Below are 24,404 nucleotides of genomic sequence, written 5' to 3' on the forward strand. Positions count from 1 at the left end.
AGCTCAGGTTCGTGAGTTTGAGCCCTGTATCGGGCTCTGTGCTGACAACTCAGAGCCTGGATCTTCTTCGGATTCTGTGTCTCCCTCTCTCTCTGCCCCTCTGCTGTTCACACCCTGTCTCTGTCTGTCTCAAAAATAAACATAAAAAAAAAAAAAAAAAAAGACAGTTCTGGTTTGGGGCAAAGAAGCAAGAGAGAAAATTAGGTCTTGGGTAGCTGAGGTTAGCTTCACATCAGAAGTGGAAATTATGGGGATATCCAAGGTGCTTTTAGGTTTTTTGATAGCTGGATGATTGCTGTGTCATGTCCTTGAATTTTACGTATTTCCTACTGAAGGTAGATTGTAGAATTAGGACTGGGGAAAGTTTGGATTTTATAATGGATTTGGTTAGAATATTTCTTTATGTTCTCAATATATACTAGCATATACCTTTAGCTTTAGGAAAGCCTCATTAATACATACAAAGCACGAAGTTGGTGAATTCGACAAACCCGTATCACTAAGGATATAATAGTACTACTACTACTACTAATGATAATAATAATAAACACTGGCCACCACCACTCTCTCTGGGCCCATGTGCGATTCTGGGCAGCGACAAGCTTCATTCACAGAAGGTCTGAGGATTTTAAGGAATATATGAGCTTCAGACAATAAGAACAAAACCCATCAACCATTGCTTGATCTCATCTGGCATTTTCCAGCTTTTTTAGCTTCCCAGAGACCCAGCTTCCTTGTGGCCTCTCCCCACATGCCCCTCCGCCTTGGATGCTAACGTGGTCTGGGCTTCGCATGATGAGATCCCTTATAAACCACGCAGGGTAGGAGTTTGTGTTTTGTTTTTTTGTTTTAAATCCAAACCGAGAGCGTCTGTTGTTAATAACATATATAGTTTCGTGTGTTTGCATTTGGATCTTAAATCCATCTTGAATTACTTTGGTGCAGAGAACACTGTTTTCATTCAGGCATTATGTTTGCTTATTACTTATTGCTGAGTGTTCAGCCGTTGAAGACTGACAGCCTTCCAGGCAACAGAACTAAATCATCAACAAAAAGACTCTGAGTTTCGCATTCTCGTGAGCAGGTACAGATGGCCCTTAAAAAAACCCAAAGGCACAGGCATCTTAATCCATTCTATTAGTAAATAATTAGATTCTGTGAAATGCACTAGTTTTAGGAGTTTTTACCATATTTATACACTCGTGTAACCTTCACCCTGGTCAAGGTATAGAACATTTCCATTACCGCATTGTCTCCTGATGCCCCTCTGCGGGCAGAGCCTCTCAACTTTCTCAGCTGAGTTAGGTTTCCAACCCAGGTGTCCTGGCTTCAGAGCCTGGCTCCTTGACCACTGTAACCGCATTGCTGACGGGTCTTTTCTGTACGTTTACTGGATGGTGGCGCATCTGGTAAATTCACATGGTTGTCGATGAGTTAATTGTTTACTTCTGATCGATTTATAGGCTGGAGCTAATTTGGTACCATCATCATTTATCCTGAAGCCTAGGTATCTTCTTTCATCCTACTTTTTTCTTGACTTGCCACATCTAGTAAGTAGTCAGGTACTTGTAAAATGTTCCTTACTTCTGTTGGGCTTTGCCTTCTGATGTTACCGGGAAAGGGGTTATTAACTCATTAAAGCATATTATTCATTATTTGGTGTTTGGTTTAGTTATATAATTAAAAAATTTTTTTTAATGTTTATTTTTTGAGAGAGAGACAGAGCGTGAATTGGGGAGGGGCAGGGAGAGAGGGGCACACAGAATCCTTAGCAGGCTCCAGGCTCCGAGCTGTCAGCACAGAGCCCAATGTGGGGCTCGAACTCATGCACTATGAGATCATGACCTGAGACGAAGTTGGATGCTTAACCAACTGAGCCCCCCAGGCACTCCCCAAGTTATATAATTTTTAAATAGTAGAAATGTTTTTATTAACGAGATTTATAGTTATCGATGATCATTTCTTGTTCTTTATGCCTTAGGCAAATGGGGTGACTCTGCTGCTACTTTTTATATGTGTAATCGTACAATGCTGAATTACAGAGGTTTTGTGATACAAGTGTTTTCTTTTCTAGGACTTTTCCAGATTTCTCAGAACAAAGTGGCAGTTCTCCTTCTGGCTGGCGGGCAGGGGACGAGACTCGGTGTTGCATATCCCAAGGGAATGTATGATGTTGGTTTGCCCTCTCATAAGACGCTCTTTCAGATTCAAGCAGAGCGCATCCTGAAGCTTCAGCAGTTAGCTGAAAAATATCATGGCAACAAATGTATCATCCCGTGGTAAGCTCTGCATCATTACAAGAGTGTGTGGCCATGTATCGATCTATAATATTCAAAACACATGTATACTTTATTCATAAGCAGGCATGTTTCCTGTTACTAATGATTTTCCCAGGAGCTGTGATTTACTATCTAAAAGGAATCTGTACTTTAACTAGATAGGTGATCACTGTAGCCTTCATGCACAATATATATTCACCCCCGACTTTTACATCCCTACTTGAGATCCCTGCAATGAGAACTTTTGGAGGTTCATTGGGTTTTCTCAGTGTGGAAACGTGATACTGATTGGTAGTTTGACTATGTGTAAGTTTCTTTAAAGAGTTTTTTTTTTTTTTAAGTTTATTTATTTATTTTGAGAGAGAGCGAGCGAGCACAAGCAAAGGAGGGACAGAGAGAGAGAGGGAGACACAGAATCTGAAGCAGGCTCCAGGCTCTGAGCTGTCAACACAGAGCCCAACGCGGGGCTTGAACCCACAAACTGTAAGGTCATGACCTGAGCTGAAGTCAGAGGCCTAAATGACTGAGCCACCCAGGTGCCCTGCTATGTATAAATATTTAATTGAAAATCAGTTTCCCTCAGAAATTTGAAGGCATTGCTCTGCTGTTTCCACCATTGTTGACAGCCATTCTGTTTCCCAGTCTCTCCTGCCCTCCCCCACCAGCATCTAAGGTCTCTTCTTATCTTTGGCATCTGAAATTTCACGATGACATGATACGAATCTGTTTTTAGTCACTGCTCTGCTCACGGAGTTGTCACAGTCTAGAAACTCCTGTCCTCAAGTACCAGGTTATCGAGCTCTCCCCACAGCCCGCCCTTCCCACACACGCCCTCTGAGAGCCCTGCTGACTTCCCTGCTGGGGCCTCCACTGGGGTCCCAGGGTCTGCTGGCACGCTGTGTTTTCCGGGCTCCCCCCGGCCATTGCCGGTGCCCTGAGCACCAAGGCACTATGGGAAATTCTGCTCTGCTTTGTAAAAGTTTTTGATTCAGTTCTTAAATCTCTTTCCCAGAGCAGCTTTGGAAATTGTATTTTGAGGGGGAAACCAGCTGTGTGTTTGAGCTCCCACAGGTCCCTAATCTTGTTATTTTAGCCCCATGTGACCCAACGAAAGCTCTGTTGGTCTTTCTGTCCTTCCGCCCGGTCCAGGCTGGAATTCCTGCCACCAGCCTGTATCTCAGGTCAGCCAGCTACCCCCAGGAGAAGGCAGCCGAGTATCCTTAGCCCCTCTGAAAGATGCCCACTGTCTGGAATTTTAGTTCCAATCCATGGTGCTTCTGTAGCTCTGTGAGGCCTTTAAAAATAGGCTGTTTGTAAATTTCCCCGCTTTGCTAGCTCTTCTCAGCATGAGCACTGGCGTGCCACAGACTGTTCTTTCCATCCTGATTCCTTCGGGGATTTTTGTGGGATGTCTGTGTTTTGAGCAGCCAATATTTTCTTTACGGCCCTGGTTCCCACTGTCATGTTGGATTTTTCTTCCCTCTTCCTCACAACTCAGAATCTCTGTGCTTTTCTGTTGCAGAGCAGTTTAGCCAGCTCTTTGTAGCAGTCAAAGTTCAAAATACCCAGGATAATTTGTTAGACAGATACCTGGTATGGCGGGACATTATACCATTTTCTCTATTTATTCATTCAGCAGATAGTGCGTACCTCCTTTGAGGTACTGGGGATACATCAGCAACCAAAACAGACAAAAATCCCTACTTATGTGTGGTTTACATTCTAGTAAGGGCAAACAAAAGCTACTCTAGTCGCTAGTTGTGGTTTTAGAGGAGAATCTTTTCCCCCTTTGCTGTACTAGCGTGGGCTGGATTTTTGTGAGAACAGAAAGAGCATAATTACACTTTTATGATTTTAAATGGAGGGTGAGCAGAGCCCAAATTACATTTTAAAACTCTAGTAAAAAGAACCATAAGAGATCATTAGAATATATTTCCCCTTTTCTCCCTATTTATTTACAATAGGAGTTTTAAGTTTAGAATACACCTTTCACAGAATTCTAAAATGTTTGTTTAAGCCAGTTACAGGCTTTCTGTTGCGGGAGGTACATTTAATATTGTTACATAGATGTGTCTTATATGTAGGGGTTGATGAAGTTCTTGAAAGTTCCTCATGGGTCGCAGCTAGTGCTACCTTATCCAGGCAGTGGATGAACAAAGAGCAGTGTGCTCAATGAGTTCTTTTAGCTTCGAAAACAGACAAGATTGAACTGTGCCCTGATTCACATGGTCTCAGAAGGTCTGCTTTTCTCTCACAAGGTATATAATGACCAGTGGCAGAACAATGGAATCGACAAAGGAATTCTTCACAAAGCACAAGTACTTTGGTTTAAAAAAAGAGAATGTCATCTTTTTTCAGCAGGGAATGCTCCCTGCCATGAGTTTTGATGGGAAGATTATTTTGGAAGACAAGAACAAGATTTCCATGGCACCAGGTGTGTAAGCATGCTTACTTGAGGGCGACTGGAAACGGTACTAACAGAGATCATTGTGTTATGGTCTTCCTCTCTCTCTTTTTTTTTAGTTTTATGTTTTAATGTTTATTCATTTTTGAGAAAGAGAGAGGGAGAGAGAGACAGAGCATGAGCAGGGGGAGGGACAGAGAGAGAGGGAGACACAGAATCAGAAGCAGGCTCCAGGCTCCGAGCTTTCAGCACAGAGCCTGATGCAGGGCTTGAACCCACGGACCATGAGATCATGACCTGAGCCAAAGTCAGATGCTTAACCAACGAAGCCACCCAGTTGCCCCAGTGATTTGGATGTTAGAAAATTAATATTTAATTAATATTTAAAATTGTGTTACAATTTGGTAATTTAAGAAAACTGAAAATACCCCTGGGGTGACATGGACACGCTTTCACACTGCAGCTGTCTGCCCGCGAGAATGACTCTGCCAGCTTGCAGGGCACGCGGTACCTTCGCCCGGTATTTACATCAGCGGGGTTCGTGGCTCTGTTCCTTTTCAGTGAAAGACCGGAAGCCATTTGCTGTTTAATAAGTAAGAGGCTAAATCGTCATTTCTCTGTAGTAATAATTCTCAAACTGATAAAACACCTGTGTGGAGGTCCCAAATGACACAGAGAGGTAGATTCGGAGGTTAAGTGAGACCATGGGAAGCGCGAGGCTGCACGCTCAGTATGTCTGGGGCCACCACCCTGGACGCGTGCAGGTGGTGCGCGCACACCCCAGCGTGCTGGAGGACCCTAGACCCCGGCAGCGCCCTGCCAGTGTAGACACCTGCAGCGACCCTGACTGTGAGCCTAGCTAGAAAAATAACCGTGTTGACAGATTCATATGTATGTGAATCTTTGCTTGGAGGAAAAGCCGAAAGAAGATAAATACAGTGTTAACAGTGGTCGTCTCCATTACAGGCTTTTATTTCATCTTAATGTTCTTTTTCCTTCTTCCCATTATAGAAGACTTTATTTTTAACTCTATTTTTGTGAAGTCCAATTAAAAAAAATTTATTTAAAAATTTTTTAATGTTTATTTTTGAGAGAGAGAGAGAAAGAGAGCGAGTGCGGGGGAAGGGCAGAGAGAGAGAATCTGAAGAAGGCTCCAGGCTCTGAGCCCAATGCAGGGCTCGAACTCACAAACCATGAGATCGTGACCTGAGCCAAAGTTGGATGCTTAACTGACTGAGCCACCCAGGTGCCCCAGAGTTGTCCCAATTTTATAAGCTGAGGCTGAGGGTGTCAATGGAAGAAGTACGTAAAGCAGCACTGTGAATAGATGGGAAAAGAATAGGCTTTTACCTATATTTATTTTAAATCTGAACTTCATATTAACCTGGTCTCCTAACAAGTTATTTGGTATAAAATGCTTATGTGCCTGGAGCCTGTTTCAGATTCTGTATCTCCCTCTCTCTCTATCTCTCTCTCTCTCTCTGACCCTCCCCTGCTCATGCTATCTCTCTCTCTCTCTCTCTCTCAGAAATAAATAAACCATTTTTAAAAATTAAAAAAAAATAAAAATAAAAAATAAAATGCTCATGTATTTTTATTTTTGATATGGGGGAAGTTGTTAGTGGTGGCCCTGTACATACAAATATTAGTAAAACTTGGGGCGCCCGGGTCGCTCAGTCGGTTAAGCATCCGACTTTGGCTTAGGTCACGATCTCACTTTGTGGGTTTGAGCCCCACGTTGGGCTGTGTGCTGACAGCTCAGAATCTGGATCCTACTTTGGTTTCTGAGTCTCTCTTTCTCCCTCTCTCTCCGCCCCTCTCCTGCTCATACTCTGTCTGTCTCTCTCTCTCTCTCAAAAATTAAAAAAAAAAACATTAAAAAAATAAAAAAAATCCCAAATATTAGTAAAACTTGAAAAGTTATGAAAGAATCATCACTTGATAAATACTTTATATTTCACAACGTGTTGTAGGTTTAAAAGGGCTGAGTTAGGAAAGTATAGTCTTTGGGTTGCCTGGTCCTACATTAATAATGTTATTCCTTCGATATTTCTGCTAAATTACTTTTGGAGTCCTGTAGTCTGCTATTTTGACACTCCCCATTCTTCCTTCTGGATACATACTCTCCTTGACCCTGTGATGTAAAGCTGCTTTTTGGAGCTCAGCACCCCAGTTTGACAGCATTAACCCGGGGAACAATTTCGGGTTACTTTCTTAATGGGTTTTGGTGTGCTCATAATGGGCTGTCTTATTTCCCAGACGGGAATGGTGGTCTTTATCGGGCTCTCGCAGCCCAGAATATTGTGGAAGACATGGAGCGACGGGGCATTTGGAGCATTCACGTCTACTGTGTCGACAACATCCTAGTGAAAGTGGCAGACCCCCGGTTCATTGGCTTCTGTATCCAGAAAGGAGCAGACTGTGGTGCAAAGGTAACGCCTTTCTCAGCCACAGCGAGGCTCTAAGTGGATGTTCTGTGTCAGAGTACGTACTCCAGGACTCAAACTAGAATTGTTAAGGTGATCGGAATATTTTAGAACCATTTCTCTCTCACAAGTAACTAAATAATTTATTCCCCCACCTACTTTTTCTCTTACATTGGCCGCATTTGACTCTAGAAATAATGTTCTGTGCTTGTGTGAGGATGGTTACCCAGGTTTGTTGTACCCAGAAAAGTGAACAATCATCGCTAGGCCTGGGGTGGATTCATTAATACCAAGTTGTATTTGGGGCGCCTGGGTGGCTCTGTTGGTTAAGCCTCCGACTTTGACTCAGGTCATGATCTCCTGATTCGTGTGTTTGAGTCCCGTGGGTTGGAGCCTGCTTCTGATTCTCTGTCTCCCTCTCTCTCTGCCCCTCCCCTTCTCTCTCTTTCTCTCTCTCCCTCTCAAAAATAAACTAACATTAAATTTTTTTTTTTAAATATCAAGTTGTTCTGATGAGATTAACCTGCTTTCTTCCTATGAGAAAGTTGCTGGAGTCGGAGGTAAGGGAAGTGTGGTGGGAAGAGCAGATGTAGATTTCAGCAGGGCATTTCACAAGGTACCTCCTGATAACCTTCTGACTAAAATGGAAATGTGCAGATAGGGCCATGAAGGAGATTGTTACTGGTTAGCAGCCACCAACATAACCTACCAGTATTAAGATAGAGGGGAAAATGAGGAAGGTCTGTAACGCCAGGAGATGGGACTGACCCTGCCATATTCTTCTCCACGTTGTTTTAGTTGTCCAGGTGATGATATAGGAGACTTGCCTTTATGGTAGTGAACACAACGTGCAGTGTATCTAGGAAAAAACAGAGTACATGAAAACGCTTCAGAAGATCTAAAAATATTAATATAAATACTGTTTTTCTGGAAATCTGTAAAAGTATCAGTTGTCACCAAGTTAAAGAATAACACAGTTTCGGTCAGAGTCCCAGTGAGACTGTTTGGGGGACACTCAACAAAATGATCGTGAAGTTTAGAAAAAACACGTAAAGATGGCCAGCAAAGTGCTGAGGAAAGGTGAGAAGGAGGGAGGAGGGTTGGAGATAGTCTACCAGGTATTAAAATCGGTTGTAAATAAAAAATAGTAAGGAATGTAGTATTGAAACCAGAGTAGAATGATGGGTTGATGGAACAGAATAGAATGGTAAGAAATCAATCCATGTACGTGTAAGAACGCTCTGTATAGGGGCGCCTGGGTGGCTCAGTCGGTTAAGCATCCAACTCAGGTCATGATCTCACGGTTCGTGGGTTCGAGCCCCGTGTCGGGCTCTGTGCTGACAGCTAGCTCAGAGCCTGGAGCCTGCTTCACGTTCTGTAGCTCCCTCTCTCTCTGACCCTCCTCTGCTCATGCTGTCTCTCTCTCTCTCAGAAATAAATAAAATACTTTAAAAAAAAAAAAAGAACGCTCGGTATAAACACGTAGCATTTCCAAGTCGGTGGGGGAAATAGAGGAGACAACTGGCTGAAAATAGAGTAAAATCTCTCCCTCAAAGCTCATACTGAAATCAATTTCAAATACATTACGTAATTAAATATATATATATATATATATATATATATATATATATATATATAAAACCCATAAAGATGTTAGAAGGAAAAAATATTGACACGAAGGGAAGACCTTTCTGCCCAAAGCAAAAACCATATAATACAGGCTTCTGACACAGATTAGGCTAGATATAAATTTGAAATATTTGGATTTAAAAAGCATACTATAAAAGCATGCCATAGCCTTGGTTGGAGGTTTTCTGTTATAAAGATGTCATTTCGCTTAACCTTGGTCTGTAAATCTAATGCAAAGTCATAAAAGCTGAAGTTTTAGATTTTCCACTGCAGGTTTTGAGAGATTAAACTGTAGAGCCAGTAGGACTCTTCTAGACTCTGAAAGTGAAAAGTTGGTTTCGTTATTTAAGACCCCTCTCTGTTCTAATACTCTGTGAGTATCTGCACTGTATCGTAAATGGTTATTAAATTGTAATAGAAACAGGACATTTTAAGTAGCTGAGCCTTAAAAAAACAAAAAACAAAAAAACAAAAACCAAACTAGACTGTATTTCTGACTTCACTCCGCTTGGTGTCACTCTTCGTTCTAAAACAGAAACTTTCATTTTACTACTCTGAGCTTCAAGTCCATTTAAATTCTATATGATCCGAGTGGTGAACCTGGAAAGAACCTCAGAGATCATCTAGTCAACCCGTTTGATCTCAGAAATGAGCACCCTGAGTTCCAGACTCAAGGTCCTTCAACCCATTAACAGGAACAGGATTAGAATTCATGTTTCTCAACTCCTAGTTTTAGTATTTTTTTCACATCGTAAAACCAGGCTCTTTAGATTGATTGCATTTTTGCTGACAGCCGGAAAAACTTGAAAGTAGATGTGCTACCATTTGTGAGTGTTCTGGTCACACAGAGATACGAGTGTAACCCGTCCCTCTACACCACCACCTGGGGGTCCTCCAGGATTCTCAAGTCTTCCTGCTCTGTTCTGCATCTGGCACATAATGCAGAAGTCCCCCAGTGAGCAAATATGTAGTCAGATGGAGTCCAATTGTGACAATGCTGGTGTTTGTTAAAAACTTGTAGAAATGGTAGAAACCGTTTATGTAATCTGCCCTCCCACCCTTTTTATTTTAATTGAAAAACCAAGATATCAAAACATATTTTTAAGAACACCTGAATTAGGGAGTTATTCATAGTGTGGTAGTAGAATTCTTTTCATTACTTCTTTAAAAGGCTTCTGTCTTTGTAAATTAAGGAATTCAGTATTTTTCATGGAGTGAGAGCCTTGAGAAGAGGCTTAGAGCACTGGTTCGCAGAAGTACAGAGCTAACAGGGCAGGAACCATTGTTTTTTTTTTTTTTTTTAGTTTTTATTTATTTTTGAGAGAAGTCAGAGTGTGAGCAGGGGAGGGGCAGGGAGAGAGGGAGACACAGAATCCAAAGCAGGCTCCAGGCTCTGAGCTGTCAGCTCAGAGCCCGATGCGGGGTTCACTCAGGAACAGTGAGATTCTGACCTGAGCTGAAGTCATATGCTTAACTAACTGAGCCCCCCAGGCATCCTAGGCAGAAACCATTGTTAATTGAAGGTCACTATGTAGAACATTTATAGTAACTTTGAGCTTGAAGTGATGTTTTGAACTCAAGCTTTTCCGGATTTACCTTGGAGAAAATCAGGCAAACTTCTTAATTTTGTACTGTATAACTTTCTGTATGATGCAGACTGACTTCTGGTTTACAAATGCGTTCTTCTGTGATCAAGACCTTTATAATATTCAGAGGGTCAGAGTTGTAGAGGTACATCTTCCACTGACAGATTAACACTTGGGAACTGTGAAGTGTGAATGTGCTCAGGTTGTTTTCCACGGCTGGTCAGGAGTAGGGGCGTATAGAGGTGACTGGAAAGTGTGTGTGTGAGTGAGTGTGTGTGCGCGCGCGCGTGTGCGTGTGTGTGTAAATGGGAGAGCGCGGACTCTATTCCAAATTCCGTGTCTAGGGAGGCCCTCCCACTGTGGAGGGGGTGAGGGGTGAGGGCTTGATGGACTGGAATTGCAAATAGGCATGTGATTGATGAAATTATTTTGTTGTGTGTTTCCCCCCAGTTCAATCCGTTTCCTTGGGAGCAAGTTCCTTTTTACTGAACAGTGTGCCCCTTTAGGGTGGCGGACAGTGAAACCACACAGCGGACTTCGTCCTGCAGCCCTTCCTCCCCAAGCTAGACCCCTGCGCCCATCCCTCTAATTGCTGTGTAAACTAGTCCTCAGGAGTGGCTTTCATTGCCTGGAGGAGACTGCCGCTGGCCGGGTGTATTTTAAGAAATCAATTGTGGAGGAAAAGCTTTCACTTCATTGGCAGGATGTCACGTAGGCTTAGGGTGGACTTTGCAGCCTGGGGACAGATTTTTCCAGCTAGTCCGAAGCTGCTGGATGGTTAGTTGAACAGGGCAGACAGCAGTGTCTTTAAATGCTCTTTATTGTTTGATTCTTCCCTTGGGTATTCAGCTCATCTGAGTCTTGATTTTATTTAGCGTGTCGCATGCAGTTCTTTCGTAGTTTTCGTCTGAACACTTACTTTAAGTCAGTGGTGGGTTGGGTTCGGGTGGTGGGGTATCAGAATTGCCTGTGAGGATTTTGGGGTTTTTTTGTTTTTCAATGACATCATCTACATTTCCTGTGATTTTGGTGTACACCCTTCTGTCAGCTTTCCCCAGCCTGGAGCCCTTAATAGATGATCAAACTTTTTTTAAAGCGTAGAATCAACTTCAGACAAAGTCTGACATGCAAAATAGATAAATATTGGGTGGGTTTTTCTGATTGAAGTTGGAACAGATCCCCGCCACCTGCCTGCCCTAGCGCCCCCTCCCTCCTCGCCGTGTCCTGGAAAAACGAGGAACACATTGCATTCATGAGTGAAAAGAAAAGGAGCACCATCTTCAAATGAAATACTGACGGTACAGAATGAGAGACAAAATGCCTTACTTTTGTGTTAAAGAAATTTTATTTCATTTATTCTCAAAGTCCAGTTGAGTGTCATTAAGGGTAAATTAATTAAAATAAGGTACTTGGGGGGAAGTAGACTCCTCATTTAATGATTCCCAGCCAAGTGTGATTTCCTCTGGGCTCGGTGTGTATGACAGCATTTCTGTTCAATGGTTTAGTTGGGTGATAAGCAGGAAGGAGACCATTTACTGCATTTCCAATTCGACAGTAGTCTATCAAAGAGCATAAAGGTGGTTGGTGGCTATCTGCAGTTAAAGATTCCTTCTGACATAATGCCTTAAAGACAATACAAGCAAAACCGTAGATGTGGCTTTTGCAAGTGGCAAATCTCCAACGTAGCATTTGATTATATTCCTTCCCCCGCTTGCTGTCTTTCTCTGGGCAGGTGGTGGAGAAAACGAACCCTACGGAGCCAGTGGGCGTGGTCTGCAGGGTGGATGGAGTCTACCAGGTGGTGGAGTACAGCGAGATCTCTCTGGCCACGGCTCAAAAACGGAGCCCCGACGGGCGACTGCTGTTCAACGCGGGGAACATTGCCAACCACTTCTTCACTGTACCGTTTCTGAGAGATGTTGTCAAGTATGAGATGGGGGCTTTAGAAGTGTCGTCTTTATCGTTAATCAGGAACTAAGTCACTTGAGAAGGGGCCAGGCGGCCCAAGTCCGTATTCTATGGGATTCATCTCCCCCACGGATCAGCTTTCTCGAGTGGAAATTTATCTCACGTTGTCGTTTCCACATGACAGGGTACAGGCTGGTGGGAGCCTGGCCGCCCTGCATCCACCGAAGCACAGTTTCTGGTGCCAGATGCAGGTCATCTGTGGTCTTGAAAGGCTGCCCACACGGGTTTAGCTGGCTCCCAGACGGGCATTTACGAACCAGTAAAGGAAGAAACCTCAGGTCTGGGTGGAAGTGAGCATGCCGGGATAAAGGCATAAAATAACAGCTACTTTAATCGGCTGGTGGTCTGTGAAGGGAAGGACGTCCTCGCCCCCTGCTTCTTCACCTGTTAGATTTTAGACACTCATGACGATGGCTTGCTTTTCGAGAAGTTACTTAGCTGTACTTGAGAGTGTTGACTCCAGTTCCAGAGCCTCTCCCGTCCCACCCGCTGTTAGTCGCTGTGTCGGTAGTTCGTCCACAGTAACCGTGAACCCTCATCTTCCCGTCCCACACTTCGGGGGCTCTCGGTTGTGAAAGGTGGGGAGAAAGAACAGAACCTTTTGTGGAAGACACCGAAGTTGTGGGAGAGGCGGTGGGAGCTGTGTGGTGTGTGTTTTCTAACGATGAGATCGTTACTAGATTCTTTTAAAATTAACGAGGGGAACGGGACTCTGTCCATTTAATATTTAACTGTGAATCCAAGCATCACACATGCATTTCACTTTGACAGTCTAAGCAGGGGTCGTGGATGCATTTGGCCCTGCATGTGATTATCAGATTTTCTGGCATTTTAACTTTGGAAAGTGATTATCTCTCTTTTTTTTTTCTTTTTCTTTTTTCCTACTCAGTATTTATGAACCTCAGTTGCAGCACCATGTGGCTCAGAAGAAGATTCCGTACGTGGATTCCCAGGGGCAGTTAATTAAGCCAGACAAACCAAATGGAATAAAGATGGAAAAATTCGTCTTTGACATCTTCCAGTTTGCAAAGTACGTTTTGAGCGGCACCAGGAAGAGTGGCTACAGGCCTTGAAATGTTGCCTTTCAGTCTGTCAGGCAGGGCACTGCTTTTAGCAAACACTCGGGAGCGTGTGTGTGAGGTGTGGCGTTTTGACCGTGGGCATCCTGTCTGGGTTCATTATCATTGTCTAATGTAAAACCACCAGCCCGACAGTATCGGCTGAGTCGCCCATGAGTTTGTGTTCTTTACTCTGGTTAGTCCATCGTCTGCTTCTCCTGCAAAATGGTTAAATTTTGTTAAAATTGTCACTTACTTTGGCTAAGAGACTCGAAAGGTTGAGCTAGAGAATTGGCCCAGTTTGTGTGTAGGCCGCTGTCCTACTGACCTCTGAGGACATGTTTCAGAGAACACGACTTTTGATTCTCTAGGTCTCCATCAAAGATCCCGTTCGAGGTTGAGGTGTGCGGCTCAGAATTTGGCCAGGGTGAAAACGCAGAAGACGAATTAGCTGTGGAAGCTTCATTTCCCCTGTGCACTTCTAAGCCTCCTCTTTTGTCTCCCCCCCACCCCCCACCCCCAGAACAGATACCGATGGGGTTTTGCATTAAGATTTCCGACCTTTCTGACTTAAGATGAAGTGTTTGGCAGTTTGGGGTGAAAATAATTCGTCATTTTGCACTGGAGAAAAGAATTCCAGCTTTAGTCTGGGGACAGGTGTGATTTCCTTCTGCGTTCATCTGAAATCGGGTGAAGATTGGCCGTTGCCGAGGGCCGGGGCTTAGCCGCGTAGGGACAGCTCAGAGCTGGGTTTGCAGTTTTAAACTTTGTGATAAAGGGGCTCCTGTACGGCTCCACTGCAGGAAGTTTGTGGTGTACGAAGTGCTCCGTGAAGATGAGTTTTCCCCCCTCAAGAACGCGGACAGTCAGAACGGGAAGGACAATCCTACCACCGCGCGGCACGCCCTGCTGTCCCTCCATCACTGCTGGGTCCTCAACGCCGGGGGCCACTTCATCGACGAAAACGGCTCTCGCCTCCCAGCCATTCCCCGGTAAGTCCGTGTCTGATCTCTGGTGCGTAGATGCTCCCTGGACTCCGTCTCCTTGGGCCTCTCTTCTCTCCCTCTGTTGTGGTCCTAGATCTTTTTTCAGAACGCAGAGCTTTGACGTGGGTAGCTGGGCCGCTTTTGCCCACTGCAGAGAGTGATCACTTTGCTTCCCGTTAAAGAGGATACGCCTCTGAATCTCGTCTTGGACACGCGTCCACCGTGTCCATGTAGGACTCTTGGTGAAGGGCGGTCGGGAGGGAGTCCGGTCAGTGTGCCGCATGGGCAAAGCCTGCCAGGGTGCCCCGCACCGCAGCGTGAGAGGCTCATGTGCCCGGGGCCTCACTCCCAGTGCCATCTGTGAGACCCCCACCCCCCCACTCCCCGCCAGAGACCTGCCACCCACGTGCGACCTGGGAGAAGCAGGCCCGCTGCTCTTCGGACCGCAGCTCCCTCAGAGTTGCTGGGGGAGGCGCCAGGAAGGGGAGCGAAGCGAATGGCACTGGCATTCGCTGATTCTCAGACCTTAGAAATGTTTTGGGATTTTAAAAGTTAAAAAAAAGAAGGCACTTCTAGCTATTGAAGTCTAAGAGAAAGCCCTTTTAAGCTGGCGCCAAGAATTACTGCCTCCGAAATCATTTGATATTTACTCGCTCACGTAAAGAATAGTCTGCCATGTAACTTCCGTTCTTGGAGGATAAGTGGCCCCGGCTGCAGCCTCAGAAGCACTAGACGCTTCTGGGGGCCCCTGGAACATCCGCCAACTGCCTGGTCTGGGAGCCTGCTTTTACGGGCAGGCGCCGGGGTGAGCTGTGTCGTAGCCCCGAGCCACCATCAGGCTCTGTCTCGTCAACAGGTTTGCTCTGTGGTGTGTCAGGTTGTCTTTCGTGCTTCATCGCTGGCCGTGGAGTTCATTTTTTTTTTTACCTCTTCCGATTTCCTTTGCCACATTTATACGTTACCATAAATACATGCCTTTCAGTCGAGTGAGTGTGTTTTGCATTTCCACGTCATTGTTACTGTGTGATTTGTTCTCCATTCCCATTAATGCTTATTTATTCCTACATAGCAGTGCTACACATGGCAAGTCAGAGACCGCCACGGCTGCTGTCAATCTCAAGTAAATATCCCAGCCCGCCCGCGGCGCATGGTGACGGGGCCGTGCTTCCCTCCGTACTAACTGGCCTTCGTAGCTTAGCGCTCTGCCTTGTGGCCGCCCGGGGTGGGTGGATGGTCGAGGCTGTGGTGGGGGTGTCCTGTGCTTACCTGGTGGCAGGTGTTTGTCGGGATGACACTAACTCAGGGTCTCCGTGCATGCTGGAAATGGGGAGCATGCTCTACTAAAGAATCCGACTGTGGACGTGTGAGCCTGCAGTGACACAGCTACTGGTGGCCGGTAAGGTCTCGGGCAGGTGACAGGCCGGGAGAGCAAGTCGAGACCCCGGGCTTAGCTAGAGAGAAAGAACATTCCGTGGAGGCGTCTCACTGAACTGGAGATGTGCTCTCCGTGGAAAGGCTAACCGCCTCTGACGTATCCAATAACGCAGAGATGACTGTTCTTTTAACGTTGTCTCGTGCCGACAGCTCCCTTCTGTGTGTTAATTTTAGTCCGTTCTCATCCTGCGCTCAAAGAAAGAAGCTTTTTGTCTGAAGGGCAGGTAATTTTTCGCTAGAAGTAACACGGATCCTCTCATCTGGGTATTGACAGAGTTTGGAAAAGCTATCATCCTTGCAGCTGAAAAGACGGCCTGATGTTCTTGCTACGTTTGAAAAGTGACGAGGGTTAGTTTGAAGTTTTAAGTGTTGGAGATAATTTGGGAAACATGTCCAGGGCAGAAGATCTGGAGACGAGAGTTATCTCAGAAGGAGAGTCCCTGGGATGCCATTTTCATCCTTCTAAATGTTTTTTTTTTTTTTTTTTTTTTTTAATTTTCCTGCCGGTGTCACTCACGTTTTCCCTGCAGAGACGAGTCCCTGTCGGTGTCGGTGCCTCCTTGTCCGGAGACAAGGAAGTGGACTCACAGGTCTGGCTAGTTTCTTATAGGAACCTCAGATGACCACTGCCCCTCATGCCTTTGCGAACTGGGATGCGGATGCTTTGTTATTTTCTGTCCTGTCCACCATTTTTAAAACGTGGAAGCAAGGTGCTCTTAAAATTTAAGAAATGGATTTTTGACCCCAAATAGCCTTCTCCCTGAGCCACAGCTTTTTTTTTTTTTTAATGTTTATTTATTTTTGAGAGAGAGAGAGAGAGAACGTACACGAGAAGGGCAGAGAGAGAGAGAGGGAGACAGAGAAATTGAAGCTCTCAGCACAGAGCCTGACGCAGGGCTCGAACTCATGAGCTGACAGACCATGACATGCACTGAAGTCGGAGGCTGAACTGACTGAGCCACCCAGGTGCCCCGAGCCACAGCTTTTAACCTCAAAAGTGAAATATTTTCTTAATGATACAGCTGAAATCAGCATCAGCTACCTCAGTTGAGATGCAAAGTGATTTAAACATTAGTTCCTGTTTGAGTTCTTTTATTTAGTACTTTTCTCCCCATTGATGTCATTTTAGCCATTTGTAGAATAATTAAACTGAAATCAAAGTTGGGCCCCACATGAGATCGCAGACTTAGAAATAAAATCATTCCTGCTAAAATTCTTATCTCTAAAGGATGTCCTCAAGAGAGTAGAAAAAGATTACTTGAAAGCGAGAGATGAGAAGGGAGTACTTTGTATAAAAGGAAACAACTGGGAGATACTCTGAAAGAATGGAAACAAGGATGCAGAGTTTTGACCAAATGACATTACTTTCATTTTTTCATCTTAACGCCTATGGAGCAGTCAGTTCCCAAAAGTACGCTTGGCCAGAGGATCGGGGGACACAACTGTCACGGGTGGGAGTTGCCGATCGCCTGCGGTTTTGCGTTTGGTGATGGGGAGCTTCTGTCTTTCCTCCTCCTGGGCATCCAGCTTTCTTAAAAGTGACTGCCCTCATTTTTAAAAGGTGTTTTAATAGTTTCTTGAGGTGTCTTTGTGGTACAAGAAGTGAAGTTATATTTCTGTCAGCTCCGTGTTCGTCGGGTTCAAAACCCCTTTCTGATCGCGGCACGCCACATCCCCCTCCGGCTCTGCTGCCACTGGGCTGGTGTGTGTGTCTTCTCCGGGGGATGGGTTGTTGTTTTTCCCAGGAGTTTAATATGACTCCAGGCTGCCCCGGAGGCTTGGGACCAGAGGTCTTGAGCTCCTTCGATAGAATCTGATGCAGATCTGGATAGACGGGTGCCGCATAGTTTAATTCGTCTTTTCTCCACATCAGTCTGTCAGCCATGTCCCTCCATGGCTCATGTATCCATTCAGCCGGCAAGCTTTTGTAGCCCCCATCACCGCAGTCGCCGACACAGGAGGCCTGCTGGCACGGCACAGTGTGTGACAGTTAGGTAACACCGTCAGGCAGTGTGTGTTGATGTAGTACATGTATGGCATAAGTACTAATTCATAATTATTTAGGAGGCAGTGACCTAGCACATACCCATCAAAAAAAATTTTTTTTTTGTATAAATACATAAATGAGAGCAATCACTACGGGCTACGGTGGTCCAGGGAAGGTTGGCGCTTGCGCCGAATCTTGGAGGATGGGTATGATTTGGGTAGTCCGAAGTTTTATTTGACCATAGTTGAGAATGACTGGGAATAATCCCGTGTGTGTGCAGCTGACTGGTTTGAGTGGAAAGTAGGTAGCAGGACAATTTGGAGAAGGATCTGGAACATCTTAAACTCCAGCTACATGGTTCTGTTTGTTTCTTTTGAATATTTATTTACTTTTGAGAGCTCGCCAGGGGGGAGGGGCAGAGAGAGAATGGAGACAGAGGATCCTAAGTGGGCTCTGCACTGACAGGCTGTCAGCAGCGAGCCCGATGCGGGGCCTGAACTCACTGACCGTGAGATCATGACCTGAGCTGAAGTTGGAGGCTCAACTGACCGAGCCACCCAGGCGCCCCTACGTGGTTCTGGTAGAAGAGGAACCGTGGGCATCGTCCTGTGATTTTACTGACTCCACCCACCAAAGCTTCAGATACATATTTGGGAAAACAAAAGAGAGCTACGGTGTGAGGCTGTAAAAGACTAGTTTTTGTGTGCACTCTATCCTTCCGGTGGAGAATCCTAGAGGTCTCCTGCCTTTAAGCAATATTAAAAATGCTACTTACTGACTTTCATATTAAAAACTTCGGAAACTTAGAAACTCAGGATCGAGTGGCTATATATGTTAGAATGTGACCTAGAGGAAGCAAATGGTGACTCCGACCTTGCCTTTGCTTGGGTTGCATTCTGCCTCGGCTCTTCGAAAAGAGACTTGGGTCAGCGTAGCAGAGAAGCACTTTGAAACGTTGACTAAATCATAGCTCAGCTCACCTAGGAGGTTTGGATTGCACGGAAGATGTACACGGGGAAATAACTGACCTTTAGAACAGCGCTGCTCCAGTAGATCTTTCTGTAGTGAAGGAAATGCTCTACGCCTGTGCCGTCTGACTGGGCATCACTAGCCACTCACAGCTACTGAGCACTCGAAGTGTGGTTTTTGTGACCAAGGAACTGAATTTCAGAATTTCAGTTAAGTCAAAAAATTTAAGTTTCAGTAACAGTAACTGCACGCAGCTGGTGGCCAGTGTACTTGGACAGCACAGCTTTAGAATATTTGTGCCTGTTAGTGCTTAACTCTCAAGGTCATGGCAAGGATTAAGGTGAAATATGAAGGATTCTGAGTACTTAGCAGCTGGCCTGGACCATAGTATATACTCCGTATATAGCCCCTTTTCTATCACATTAAAACTTAGCAGTGATAAAACATGAGCTGTATGTTAGCAGAGATGTGTAACAATATAGATGAAGTGCTTTGAAGACCCACTGGTAATTACTGGCACTCGCCCTGCATAGTGTCTTCGGGACCATGACAAGTTCATGTTAGCTTAATCCTCAGAGAATCTGGTGGCCATCAGGATAGAGCCTGTTCTGTTTGTTTAACTGGGAGAGTTCGCTTATCTGCAAGCTTCTCAGAGGAAAGGGCTGGTGTGTACCTTTGCTCTGGCAGTGACATTGAGAAGCAAAACCTTTAATACGTCTGCTTTTTCTCCTTAGCTTGAAGGATGCCAATGATGTACCGATTCAGTGTGAAATCTCTCCTCTTATCTCCTATGCTGGAGAAGTAAGTCTGATTTTGCTTTTTCCCATTCTTTTAAAAGTAGGATTCTGATACTGTTTTTATCTTTTTAATGAGAAAAATGTTTATTTATTTTTGAAATCGAGAGCATTGCCCGAGTAGGGGAGGTGCAGAGAGAGGGGGGGACAGAGGATCTGAAGTGGGCTCTGTGCTGACAGCAGCAAGCCCGATGCGGGGCTCGAACTCACAAGCCGCCAGATCATGACCTGAGTTGAAGTCAGACACTTAACCGACTGAGCCGCCCGGGCGCCTGGATCCTTATACTGTTCTGCCCTGCTCATCCTGGGAGTAAGAAAAGAGGTTGCATCTGTCCCACGACTGGGTTAGTTCCCACAGATGGAATGTTTAATATTTAGTTCATTTCATTTACACATTGAAATGCAATGATCTTTCAGAAAAGTTGGCTCTGTTTTTTAGACAAGTTATCTAGCTTTTTATTTTTAATTGAAATATGGTTGACACCCGCTGTCGCGTTGTTTTCAGGAGCACAACTTGTGAGTCCACAAGTGTGTGCGTTCCGCTGTGCTCACAGGTGTAGCCGCCATCTGTCACCCTGCAGCACCACTGCAGGGCCATTGGCTGTGTCCCCTGTGCTGGAGCTTTCGTCCCTGTGACTTTTCCACGGCTGGGGGCCTCCACCTGCCGCTCCCCTTCACCCATCCCTTCCCCCCCGCCCCCCGCCACTGTCAGATTGTTTTCTGTATTTATGGGCTATCTGGCTTTTTAAAATGCAGTGTAATTTTTTCCCTCCAAGGGTTATTTTGTTCGTACACTTAGTACTCTCACTTTTAGGACTGGGGGATTTAGGGGTTCCTGCTCGTCTGATAGGAGATATTTTTTCTGGAGAGCCCTTGCTTCATTCCAGCATCAGATCCGAGATGGTCACGTTGCTAAGAAAGTGAGCTGTGTTGGCTGGTGAGGGTGGGAGGAATGACTAACGTCTTATTAACTTCAGAAATTATATAATCAGAGTAATTTTCCTTTCCTTGTTGTTTGTTTTATGCCTCTATAAATTGCTCTTTAACCCCAGTTTAAAAAGCATACTAAATAGATTTTTACCCACCTTTAAATTCTGCATCTCGCGGCGCCTGGGTGGCTTAGTTGGTTAAGTGCCTGACTTTGGCTCAGGTCATGATCTTGCGGTCTAGGAGTTCGAGCCCCGTGTCAGGCTCTGTGCTTTGGATTCTGTGTCTTCCTCTCTCTTTCTGCACCCGCACCCTCAAAAATAAATAAACAGTAAAGAAAAATATAAATTCTGCATCTCAACCCAACTTTTTGGCATTCATGCCTTAAATCTTCAGTATAGTCACCGTGTCCTACATCGTATGAGCGGCGCCTGCCAATTTTCTAACTATGTTTCATTTCAACCCTTCATTCAGGGAATAGAAAGTTATGTGGCAGATAAAGAATTCCATGCGCCTTTAATTATTGATGAGAACGGAGTCCACGAGCTGGTGAAGAACGGCCTATGAACTGGAAGCCACATTCTACCACAGTAAGAATAGCTTTTATTTTTGAGACCGACTGTGAGCTTCAGGGCCTCTCCTGGAAAAGTCACACGTGAATATCCACAGGGTTTCACGTCACTTGTCGAGCTCTCACAGCTCCTGCGTCGTCCCCAAGATGCAGATGACTGAACTGCAGAAAGCATTTTTATGATTCTCAGCCCATTGAAGGTCTTATTTATATTTTCAATTGTATACTTTGTTTTCCAAGCCAAGGAGGACATTGGTCAGCTGGGAAGCGTCCTACTGCTTGGGTGTAGGCGGGGTGCTCAGCACCACCATGCGTGCAGCTGGAGACACGTGTTTGCCAAGTTGTGCATAGTAATAGTGTGTCCTCATGTGTGTCGAGAGGTTTCTTTGGTACTCAAAGTCTGTTATTTTATCAAAAATTAAATTTTTTTAAGAAAATAATTGGACAGCCAAATAAACTTTTCTTCCTGTCTCTGAAGTTGTCATTTGTACCTTGAGGAAGTTATTCCACTAGGAAGATATGAAACTTGGGAGAAAACTTTGCGATAATGCAAAAAACCAAGCTGCCGCTTCTGGGAAATTGTAGCCTCGTGGTTTTTATTTTTATTTAAAAAAATTTTTTTAAATGTTTCATTTATTTCTGAGAGAGGGAGAGAGAGAAGAGAGACAGTGTGAGCAGGGGAGGGGCAGAGAGAGGAGGAGACACAGAATCTGAAACAGGCTCCAGGCTCTGAGCTGTCAGCACAGAGCCTGATGTGGGGCTCGAACCCACGAACCATGAGATCATGCCCTGAGCCGAAGTCGGAGGCTTAACCAACTGAGCCACCCAAGCGCCCCCATATTTTTAGTTTTTTGGGTTTTTTTTTGAGTTTATTTATTTTGAGAGAGAGAGAGAGCAGGGGAGGTGCAGAGAGGGGGAGAGAGAGGGTCCCAAGCAGGCTCCACGCTGTCAACCCAGAGTCCGACACGGGGCTCAGACTCACGAACCCATGAGATCGTGAACCTGAGCAGAAAATCGGGAGTCCGACACTTAAGTGACTGAGCCCCCAGACACCTCACAGTGTCTGTTTTTAAATGAATGTTTGTCTTTGGACTTTACCCTCCTGTCACTTTATACCAACAGCTCTGAACCAGAGACCGTTTGCTGCCAGCGAGGGGCCTTTGGTGGTGTCACCGCGGGGAGGGTGGGGTGGTGGCGCCGGCCTGGGGTGAGCTAGAGAGGCCAGTGATGCTGCTAGACACGCAGCCCACGGGGGCTCCTGCGGCCGAGGATGCTTGGCCCGACGGCAGCACAGTGAAGGCGGGGAAACCTGGCTTCACGTCACTGGCTCACACTCTTTTACCCAAATATGTGGTGGCACTTGGGAATTCAGAAGAACAGCCTTCTGGCCTTTCCCCAGGTGAGCGAATCACTAGCACGGCAGGATTTCTTTTCCATCTAGAGGATGAGCAAAAAGAGGTGGGTCCTTAAGATACGGGCCATAGCTCATTGGTCATTAGGAAGGGTTCTCAAGGAGCCTGGGTGGCTCAGTCGGTTACGTGTCTGACTTTGACTCGGGTTACATTATCTCATGGTTCCTGAGTTGGAGTCCCATGTTGGGCTCTGTATGGGCAGTGTGGAGTCTGCTTTGGGTTCTCTGTCTCCTTCCCTCTCTACCCCTCCCCCACCATCTCTCTCTTTCTCTCTCTGTCTCCTTTTCTCTCTCTCTCTCTCAAAAATAAATTTAAAAAAGGAAGCATTCTCTAGGTCTAAAATGGAGTTTGCATGAAAATCTTGAGCTTTATAAATGCGTTTTATGGAACTTTTAAATATTGACCGAAGCATAAAATTTAACATCTGGATAAATGAAAAAATTCCAAAAATTATGTCTCGAGAAGAAATTCGGAAGTTTTATCTTTCACTAACAAGTTGTCACAAGATGGAATGTTATAGGTGGGTCTTTTCTCTACAAGTAGAAGTTTTAAGGGTCACTTTTTAAAAGAAAGTATATAATACACATTTTTTAAAAAGTTTATTTGTTTTTGAGAAAGAGAGTGTGAGCAGGGGTGGGGCAGAGACAGAGGTAGACACAATCTGAAGAAGGCTCCAGGTTCCAAGCTGTCAGCACAGAGCCCTGTGTGGGGCTCAAACCTGAGCCGAAGTTGGACGCTTAACTGACTGAGCCAACCCAGGCGCCCTAGAAAGTACGTAATATTTATATTTATCCAAATGTATTTTTTTGAGCTAAGGTCTAGATAGTGTGTCTCGCATATTTTCTCTTTCCTCTCAGTAACAGCCCAGCTTTGCTCTTGTTATTCATTCCATTTCTCAGATTTGTGAGGTTTGAGTTCTCCATCAGAACGAGCTCCGAATGGACTGTGAGGCCAGAACTGCCCAGTGTTAGCACCTGAATGGTACGCTTCGTTTCCTTTTTCCTGGACTGTCACCTGCGGTTCCTCTCTCCCCATTGTTAGGCTCAGGTGGCTAACTCCAGGAAGGGGGGGGATGGGCAGGGTGGGGGTAGTGGCTTTACTGGAGAGCAGTGGCGGCTGAGGGACACCGGGTCCGGTGAGGGCACAGTGTCTGGGAGCTGCTGAGCGCGACATTACGCGGTGGCCACATTGTACAGCTTCATGAGTCCTTGGTAAATAATTGTCCTAATTCAGAAAATACAGAATTGGGTAAAATGGTTATAAAAATATAAATTAGAATCATTTGGCAACAGTGTGGTAGAATTTACATGTGAGTTAATATCACTTTGAGATTTGTTGAAATCATCCTTGCAAATGTGTTAACAGATGACCATCGGGGAGAGGGGGGGAAATGGTGGGGAGAGGGAGAGAGGCAAACCATGAGAGACTCTTGAATGCTGAGAACAAACTAAGGACTGATGGGTGGGGGCGAGGGGGGAGATGGGCATGCAGGAGGGCATTTGTGGGGATGAGCCCTGGGTTTTATATGGAAACCAACTTGACAATAAACTATTTGTAAAAAAAAAATTACTGATAGTCACAAATGAACATATAAGCCTAATAGGCTGAGTCATTTGAATATTTGATTTTTGTTCCTCAGTTTCCCTCTTGCTTTTTGAAACTGATGCAGTTTTGATATCTAAAAAGGAATTACTAGGGACATCTACAGGGTGAACATCTAAAGATGAACAAAAAGAATTTTATTTTCAATTCTAGCCCTTCTTTTCCCCAGTTTGGGCTGTTATTGGTAACAGTGTGGGTTTATTGCTAACCCTGGCTTACTGTTTGCAGTGTTTCCTCTTAGTGATTCATCATGGGACAGTCAGATCTCCGCTATCCAGGTAAAACGAGGCCAGGACAAATGCATAATCCAAGAGAGTGACTAAGACACAGGTCATTCAGTTGGCTTGGAAGTCTGGTTTTCTACTGGCCAAG

At 45.1% G+C, this 24,404-nt stretch overlaps 1 protein-coding gene across 4 annotated transcripts in view; it reads left to right on the forward strand.

Annotated features, from left to right (window-relative positions):
- Positions 1–23,826, forward strand: part of UAP1 (UDP-N-acetylglucosamine pyrophosphorylase 1) — a 40,902-nt gene extending 17,076 nt beyond the window's left edge. Inside the window, exons 3-12 of one of the 4 annotated variants that reach the window (XM_039245977.1) lie at positions 2,075–2,279; positions 4,538–4,713; positions 6,943–7,115; positions 12,057–12,250; positions 13,182–13,322; positions 14,154–14,342; positions 15,406–15,456; positions 19,461–19,527; positions 20,922–21,037; positions 23,330–23,826. In XM_039245977.1, coding sequence (XP_039101908.1) covers positions 2,075–2,279; positions 4,538–4,713; positions 6,943–7,115; positions 12,057–12,250; positions 13,182–13,322; positions 14,154–14,342; positions 15,406–15,456; positions 19,461–19,527; positions 20,922–21,014 — 1,289 coding nt within the window. In that variant the 3' untranslated portion in view covers positions 21,015–21,037; positions 23,330–23,826. Of the gene's footprint in view, positions 1–2,074; positions 2,280–4,537; positions 4,714–6,942; positions 7,116–12,056; positions 12,251–13,181; positions 13,323–14,153; positions 14,343–15,405; positions 15,457–19,460; positions 19,528–20,921; positions 21,496–23,329 lie in introns of those variants that run through there. The other 3 variants (XM_039245976.1, XM_039245979.1, XM_039245980.1) reach the window with 3 other exon arrangements.
- The last annotated feature ends 578 nt before the right edge of the window (positions 23,827–24,404 follow it).

The sequence above is a fragment of the Hyaena hyaena genome, unplaced genomic scaffold (assembly GCF_003009895.1).
Source record: "Hyaena hyaena isolate Hyena2069 unplaced genomic scaffold, ASM300989v1 scaffold_275, whole genome shotgun sequence".
Taxonomy (NCBI): domain Eukaryota; kingdom Metazoa; phylum Chordata; class Mammalia; order Carnivora; family Hyaenidae; genus Hyaena; species Hyaena hyaena.